At 45.1% G+C, this 8,166-nt stretch overlaps 1 protein-coding gene across 1 annotated transcript; it reads left to right on the top strand.

Annotated features, from left to right (window-relative positions):
- The first annotated feature begins 6,038 nt into the window (after window positions 1–6,038).
- LOC134413964 (zinc finger protein 3-like) lies at window positions 6,039–7,730 on the top strand. The gene is made up of 2 exons (XM_063147980.1): window positions 6,039–6,188; window positions 6,373–7,730. Exon 2 carries the CDS (start codon window positions 6,671–6,673, stop codon window positions 7,292–7,294), a length of 624 nt encoding a protein of 207 aa, XP_063004050.1. The 5' UTR covers window positions 6,039–6,188; window positions 6,373–6,670; the 3' UTR covers window positions 7,295–7,730.
- Window positions 7,731–8,166: the final 436 nt, after the last annotated feature.

Here is an 8,166-nt window from a genome sequence, read left to right as displayed (position 1 = left end):
GGCTACGCTCTCCAAAATGGACAGGAAAAGGAAAATTAAAGATGCTGTAAAGCTCTTTGCTTAAAATGCAGAAATACCCAGTGCCCTGGCATTGCTTGCAGGGTTGTTTTTCTCTCAGAGTTAGTGCTTTGTTGCATTTTTCTGTTATACTCAGTGTGTTTAATACTTCAAAATGTTGTAACAAAAACTGGCCAATTTTAAATTTTGAAATTAACAGAACTACATAGAAAGTTGTTTCAAAGCTGTTTCTGGCATTAGAAATTCTGGTTTTAAAGAACTTCTGTTCTTTTAAATTTGCTCTGTTTTTCTTAACACATAAATACTGAGTGGAAGAAATGTAGCTGTTAAATGAATGTTCTTTTACCTGAAGTCCTCTTGCTTTTTCCTGCATTTTAATGGCTGTTAGACCTGTCTTTTCAGACTGTTTTGTTTTCTGTATGTTAAAATGGTTTCAAAACTTCTAAAATTTCAGTAGAATTTTTTGTATTTAAAAACATTTCAGCTTCACAAGGAGTAAAATATGCATGTTATAAGATTGTGTAAACAATGTTAGGATGCCATTAAATTGTTCATCTGAAATACCAAGTATGGGACTATTTGTTGTTGCTTTAAATATTTGAACACAGACAGAAATCACCCACCAGCCTTCCTAGGGACCAGCAGAAGTGCAAGGATAGATTAGAACATCTATTTCAGTATTAATCCTTGATTAATCTTTGTCAGGATCTCTGGCTGGTCAGAGTGACCATGAGAAAAGTTCCAAAGTCTCTTTTCCCAGCCTGGTGCTTGAAGAAGGAGTCAGGGCTCTTCATTTCTCAGTCTCAAGGATGTTTATTTTATCTTATCTATAAAAAATATTCTCCTGCTTTGCCAAGGTCCCTCCAGCAGGACAGTTCCAGGCACTCTGCCTCCCCCGGGGCAGTGTTATGTCTTTAAACTAAAAACTACATATACAATGTTTACAATTACTTACCTATCACCTATGTTAGACAGTGAGCTTCTACTCTAAACCAATCTGTAAGTGCCAACATCACAGCAGAAGATGGAGGCCAAGAAGAAGAAGGAGAAAGCTGGACACACCCAGTTCCCTCCATCTTGCCTCCTGAACCCCCATACCAAAACCCCTAAAATCTACTTTTCCATCCCGTAATAACTTCACTAACTAAAGTGTTGTGGCTTGCTGATCTTCATACCAGATTGGTAATTTGCTCCATGAGTCATAATCAAAACCACAGGGGCATTTTGTGCTCCGTGCCAGGGTCTCTGAGCCCCCTGGCACGGGTCTTGGCTGTTCCGGACAGCCAGAGGGATGTCCTGGGTGCTGACAAATCTTGGTTTCACAACAATGACAAACCCTGCTTCAGAGCCTAGACATACGAAGAAAACTACAAGTACATCTTAATCCCCGAGCCCTGAGCCCCCTGCCCATCACTGGGGGCTCTGAGGGTTTCTCCCCCTGCCCCAGTGTAGGATTGATGGGGGTGGCACGGTCAGGACAGACGGAGATGAGAGATCACTGCAGCCAGGTCATGGAACTTAGGGTTTATTGCAAAGGGCCTGTGTGCAGGGCCCTGCTGGGATTTGGGGTTTATTGCAAAGGGCCTGGGTGCAGGGCCCTGCTGGGATTTGGGGTTTATTGCAAAGGGCCTGGGTGCAGGGCCCTGCTTGGAGCTGCAGCCACAGCTCAGAGCAGGCCCAAGAGAAGAGAGGGGTAGAGAGGATGACAGGGTAAGAGAGTAAAAGCATAAGAGAGTAAAAGGGGTAAGAGCATCAAAGGCAAGAGCTAAGAGACAAGAGGTAAGAGCAAGAGTAAGAGAGGTAAGAGCTAAGAGAGCGAAGTTCCCATTACAATACAATAAATCTTCTTCTGTGTTGAATATTCTGATTCTCACTTAACCAATCTAGTACAATATACAAATCCTATAGCGTTTCCATACCGCCTATAAGAATCACTACATTACCATCCTGTGCTACATTTTAAACCCTAAAAACTCCTCTCTGGACCCCTTCAGTAGGGGCTGCTCTGACCCTGGGACCTGCCTGCAAGCAGAAGGAATTGTTCCATCAAAAGGGGATTACTTTCAGCGGCCACATCGTTGTTTTCCCGTTGTTCAGTAACTAAGGGATCTCAAAGCTTGCTTTCATTTCAATCTCGCTTATAGTTTCCATATTCTCAAAATCTTTTGCCAGACAATCATATTTGTAAGGCTTTCCTGTTTCATCTCCCCCAACACCCCAGAGCCGGCGCTGCTGCGGCCGTGGGGCAGAGGGGGTGCGAAAGGGGGATCTGGCCTTGGAGCGGGAGGAAGGGGAGAGAGAGGGGAAGGGGAGGAGCAGGAACAGGAGCAGCACGGAGGGAGCAGCCCGAGGAGGAGCAGCAGCCGGGGAAGGAGCATTGCGGGGTTCCAAGGCGAGCCCGCAGCTCAGCTGGGCCCGGCAGCATCGCATTGCCCCGCGTCCCGCAGGTGAGCGCCGAGGGGAAGCGGCAGCTCCGGGAGGGTTTTTGTGGGGGGAGAGGGGGATTTTGCTGGGGTTTGGACCTTGCCGATTCCGGAGTTGTGAAAAGTGTATATTATATGGCTCTATGCAGATATTTACTGTGGGAATCCATAAAATCAGAAGGGTTTGGGAAAGCTGCAAGAGACAGCAGAACTGTGATTGGAGCTAAAGCAGCAGCCATGAGATTGGTCAGCAGAAAAATTATTTAAACTGTAGAAAAAGCAAAGGCAAATAGAACATTGGCCTGTGTATTAATGCTTGTCTGAATAGCTCTCTAAGCTTCAGAAAGTTTATCTAGCAAGATATTAGGAAGGTTAAAGCTTAAGAATGGAGCTCTGCATTGTGTTTTAAGGCTTACAAGCAGGTATTGTATTCGAAATAAGCAAGCATTGTTTTAACCAAAGGTACGTGTGCTTATGGTGTGCGAAAAACGCCAATCACTTGTTTTTAAAATTTTAAAAGTTTATAAGTAATAAAATGGTTCTTAAAATAGTAAGACATTTAGAGTAATAATAATTTAGACAATTTCAATTAGGACAATACAAGACAAGAAATACAAAGAGTTACGGGTGTCCGGGTACCTTTTTCTGGGCAGCATGAGCCCGAAAAAGGACCCCGCTAACAGAGGAATAACCCTTAAAAACAATAGCCCGTTGCATATTCATACACCTCATAGATGATGCATAAATTCCTTTCAAACACAGGATTCTGTCTGGTCATGGTCAACTTCTTCCTTCTAATCCTAACAGCCCCTTCGAGGCAGGAAGAAGTTCGTTTCTTCTGATAAGAGAGCAAAAAATTCTCTTTCTCGGAAAAATTTAGGTGTCCTGTGGCTGCTATCTTGCTGCAAGTCCTTTCTTTAAAAAAGTATCCGACATAGCATTGTTTCTATTTTAACAATTTTTATAACCTAAAACTATATTTAACATGGTACTTAAGAGAATTAATACAGCATTACTTTCTAACACAACACATATAATATTCATTTTAATATTTGCGAAAAGCCAATCATAAAATGCATGCATTTTTCACATTTACCATATGTATTTTGATGTATTGATTAATAGTGCTGTATTAACATTTTAATAATAAATGTAGTCTTGTAATTAAAAGGTAACTCTTTTAGTTAAAATAAGAATTATGTTAGTGGGGTTTTTTTAAAGAAATGAATGAGGCACTCGCACCAGATAGCAGCCACAGGACACCTAAATCTTTCAGAGAAAAGAATTTATTGCTCTCTTACCAGAAGAAATGAACTTCTTCCTGCCTCTAAGGCACTGTTAGCATTAGAAGGAAGAAGCTGACACTGACCAGCCAGAATCCTGCCTCGAAGGGGCTGTTAGGATTAGAAGGAGAAAGTTGATGGTGATCAGACAGAATCCTGTGTTTGAATGGAATTTATGCATCATGTATGAGGTGTATGAATATGCAACGCGCTATTGTTTTTAAGGGTTAATCCTTTGTTAGCGGGGGTCCTTTTCTGGGTTTGTGCTGCCCAGAAAAAGGTACCCGGACGTCCATAACTCTTTCTGTTTGTTGTCTCGTATTGTCCTAATTCAAATTGTCCAAATTATTATTACTCAAGTTGTATTACTATTTTTATAATAATTTTATTACTATTAAACTTTTAAAATTTTAAAAACAAGTGATTGGCTTTTTTCACAGGAGTTGAGTCCCAAATATGTTTCGGTGTCGCTGAGAGAGGTGTTTTTAATTCATTTGATGAGGGGATATTTTTGGATCTCTTAGGAGTGCAAAGGGGAGCAGGGGAAGCGCTGAGTGCCTGGAGTGGAGGGATGCTGGAGAAAGGGGACCCTGGAACACCTGATGTAAAATTTCAATAGCCAATCCAAATTTTACTTCTATTCCTTTTATTTTAAAGCAAGCAAGCAGCGCTGGGTGGCCAGAGAGTCACTGCTCCCCTCACAGCACACACAGTTTGGTAAAGTATACATACTGTTTTTAAGCCTACAAAGCATTTTCCAATGTGCTTGGTTAGTCCAAATTAGCAAATATCAATAAGCTGGGAGCACCAATTTCATAATCTTTCCAGGTGGTCATTGATTTCTATCCTTGTTGTGGTTGTCTGGAGGGAGGTCTTAGACTGATGTCTGCTACACGATTTTGTCAAGTGCATCAAGTTTTTTATTATACATAAGATTTTAATTGCTTTTTTGCAATATCTCTTAGCTTTACCCCAACTTCCTCTATTTTATTCTAAGCATCAGTCATCTTGCTACCTCATCTCTTTTGCTCTACTATACTTCTTTGATTTTGATGCTTTATTTGACTATTTGGTCATAAAGTTTCAGAACTTTTCTTTGTGTCTCTTTTGGACACAGCAGATAGAAGGATTTGCTGATTCCATTGCCAATTGACATGAATCACAAAAACAATTTCCACAGAATCAGGGGAGGATGAGCTCTGAGACCTCCAAAATCCCCTCAGCATGCCTGAGCAGGACCTGGGAGAGGGGGAATGCCCAGGACCCCCCAGAGCAGAGCTCTGAGAAGAGGGACCCACATAACCTCAAAGTCAGGACACTGGAAATGGGCAACTCCTAGAAGAGTGTTTTTGGAATTCCTGGTTTTTGAAGGCATTTCTGGCCACCAGACACCCAGTGACTTCTAGAGATGGACTTGGCCAGTGGGACCTTCAAAGCCAATGTCCTGGTTTAGGGCAGTTTTGGGAGAAAAACCTCTAAAGGTGTTTCCTGTAGAAGACCAAAGTCAAGTGGCCCCTCCTCCAACTGATTCTGCAAAAGTATTTCCTTTGAGAGAAGTGGAAAAAACTGTTTATTTAACAGGCAAAGCACTCACCAACCCCAAAAATTAACAGTATTAAACAATAAAACTGCTTGCTGCTCCAAAAGAGATGACAAACTCACAAAGTCCCTCCGTGGGCTGTAGCTTGGCTTGCTCAGTCTCTTATGAGTCACTTATCAGTCTCTTATCAGTCTCTTATGAGTCTCTCTGGTGCTGGAAATGCCATTGCCCAGCCCCCCCCCCGGTGGGGCACAGGTGTGAGCACCTGGTGCTCTTCTGGGTGTTCAGTGCAGAGCAGGTTTAGACAGGTCCAAAGAAAAGGAAAACCAAAAACCACAGTCCAGGGAACTTCTCTTCCTCTGCTAGCTAAAACTAACTAAAAGCAAAGGAGGGCTCTGTCCCGCTGTCTGTCCGTCCACAGACAACAGAGGAGCCGGAATGTGGAGGAGTGAGAGAGGTTCTGAAAACAAACTCCATGCTTCTTCTTCCTCCATCTTTGTTCTCAGAACCAGCCTTAAAGGTGCAAAGCTTATTTCAGACAAATGGGGATATGAGCATCATAAATTTGCCCATTATCCCTGGCATCCACAAAAGACCCTTGGGCTGTGTAATCAGGACCCAGGAGAGGAGGAATTCCCAGGACCCATGGGCCCCCCAGCAGCTCTGAGAATAGGGACCGCATAACCCCAAAGTGAGGACACTGGAAACAGGGAACTCCTGGGAGAGGTTTTTGGACTCCTTGATTTTGGAGATATTTCTGGCCACCCGGTGACTTCTAGAGATGGACTTGATCAGTGGGACCTTCGAAGGCAATGCACTCACATCTTGTTTTTTCCGCAAACCAGGATTTCCCATTCCCAAACCTTATCTGGATAGAGAAGAAGGCTGCGAGGAAGCCGAAGATGCCCCAGGACACCCAGGCAGGTGAGGAGGAAGTTGCTGCCCCTTTCCCCCTCTCTTCTGCTCCATCTCCCAGCCCAGCACGGCCCCTGGCTGCAGGACTGATGCTGCTGATGCTGTCCAGCCAGGGATGCACTGGGGGGATCTCCTTCCCCTTCCCTGTGGCACAGATACAAATCTCATCCTCTCCTTGTCCTTCCTCCCTCAGAGCAGGAGCTGAGGATGGAGACCAGGGAGGGCAAATCCCCATGGCAGAACATCGTGGCAGAGGCCACTTTGAGTGGCTACAGGGCACAGGAGTGCAATGGGGAAGAAAAGCCCTGGAGATCCCACAGGAGGAGGGGCTGCAAACCCAGCCCAGGATGCTCTGAGGAGGAAAGACCCAGTCTGGCCAGAGCTCTGAGGTGGTGGTCTATGAGCAGCTTGATGATGGCAAGAAGCCCCACCAGTACTTGGAGTGTGGGAAGAGTTTCCCCACGAGCTACCACCTGATCATCCACCAGAGGATGCACACCAGGGAACGGCCCCATGAGTGTGGGGAATGTGGGAAGAGCTTCAGGTTCAGCTCCCACCTGATCATCCACCAGAGGATCCACACCAATGAACGGCCCTATCAATGTGGAGAATGTGGGAAAGGCTTCAGGAGGAGCTCCAGCCTGAAACTCCACCAGATGATCCACACTGGGATACGACCCTTTGTGTGTGGAGAATGTGGGAAGGGCTTCCGTGACAGCTCTTGCCTGATCATCCACCAGACAGTGCAAACTGGGGAATGCCCCTACATGTGCTCAGTGTGTGGGAAGAGCTTCATCAAGAACTCCAGCCTGATTCTGCACCAGAGAATCCACACTGGGGAGAGGCCTTACAAGTGTGGAGAATGTGGGAAGAGCTTCAGCCAGAACTCCAGCCTGATTGCCCACCAGAGGATCTGCAGTGGGGACAGGCCATATGAGTGTTCTGAGTGTGGGGAGAGGTTTTTCAGAGCCAATACTGTCTCCTCAAGCATCAGCAGATTCACACAGAATAGAGGCCCTTCTGCTGCCCTGACTGCAGGAAGGGCTTTAAGAAAAACTCCACCTTTGTCACTCACCAGCAGATCCACACTGGGAGAGGCCCTGACAGTGTCCTAAGTGTGGGAAGAGCTTCTCCCAGAACTCTGCTATGACCCAACACCAAGGGAGGCAGCAGTAAGGGATGCCCTACAAGTGCCCTGTGTGCAGGAAGAGTGTCGCCTTGATTTTTTAAGATTTTCTAAGCCTTCTGATGTTTACATTCTTGTAGCAAACTTTCTCACACACTTTCTGTAAATAACTTATTGTTTTGCATTCTTTTTTAGAAGAAGAAAAATTTGATGGACTGTTGGTTTGTCCAGTGTCATTGGAGAGGTGGCACTTTCACCCTCCAATCCACTGTCACTTTTAGAAAACTATAAATGTTGGAGTCAGAAAATAAACTTCCCTTTTCTCCCCCTTGAGAGCAGCAGTGTGTGCGCTCGTGTTGTTTTGTGTCCTACAGTGACAGGAAGAGCTTTGAGCGCTGCTTCAACTCCATCCCCCGTTCGGGACCCCCACTGGATGGTCCACAGTGACCCTCGCTGAGCAGAGACTTGGTCATCCATGGTCCTGGTGATCCGTGTTGGGAAGACACCTGGCTGGTGGTCTCCACATCTTCCTGGCTTCCCCTGGGCACTTGGACACAGCCAGAGAAAAATCCATTGGGATGCAAACTGACAGAATTTCATAGGGGACAGCACATTTTTTTTACTTTTGACACCAAAAAGTCTGACCTTTGGCATCCAATCCTTGCTTTGGGTGGCATCCAGGAATTCCAAATGGTGTTGGAGGTCTTTTCCAACCTGAATCATTCCATGATTCTAATTCTCTCTGGCCCACCAGCATCTTCCACAGCCAGATGGTGATGGACTAGGGCAAAAAACCAGGATTTTGGAGACAATGGAGTGGAAATCCCTCTTAAAACAGGTCATTTCTACCCACCCAAGCAC

Source organism: Melospiza melodia, unplaced genomic scaffold (genome assembly GCF_035770615.1).
Source record: "Melospiza melodia melodia isolate bMelMel2 unplaced genomic scaffold, bMelMel2.pri scaffold_62, whole genome shotgun sequence".
Classification (NCBI taxonomy): Eukaryota; Metazoa; Chordata; class Aves; order Passeriformes; family Passerellidae; genus Melospiza; species Melospiza melodia.
The sequence above is the reverse complement of the archived record's forward strand: the minus strand, read 5'-3'. Positions and strand labels throughout refer to the sequence as shown.

Bases quoted from the DNA above. Each gene is read 5' to 3' on its own strand.
- LOC134413964 (XM_063147980.1), top strand. From the start codon at position 6,671: ATGCACACCAGGGAACGGCCCCATGAGTGTGGGGAATGTGGGAAGAGC.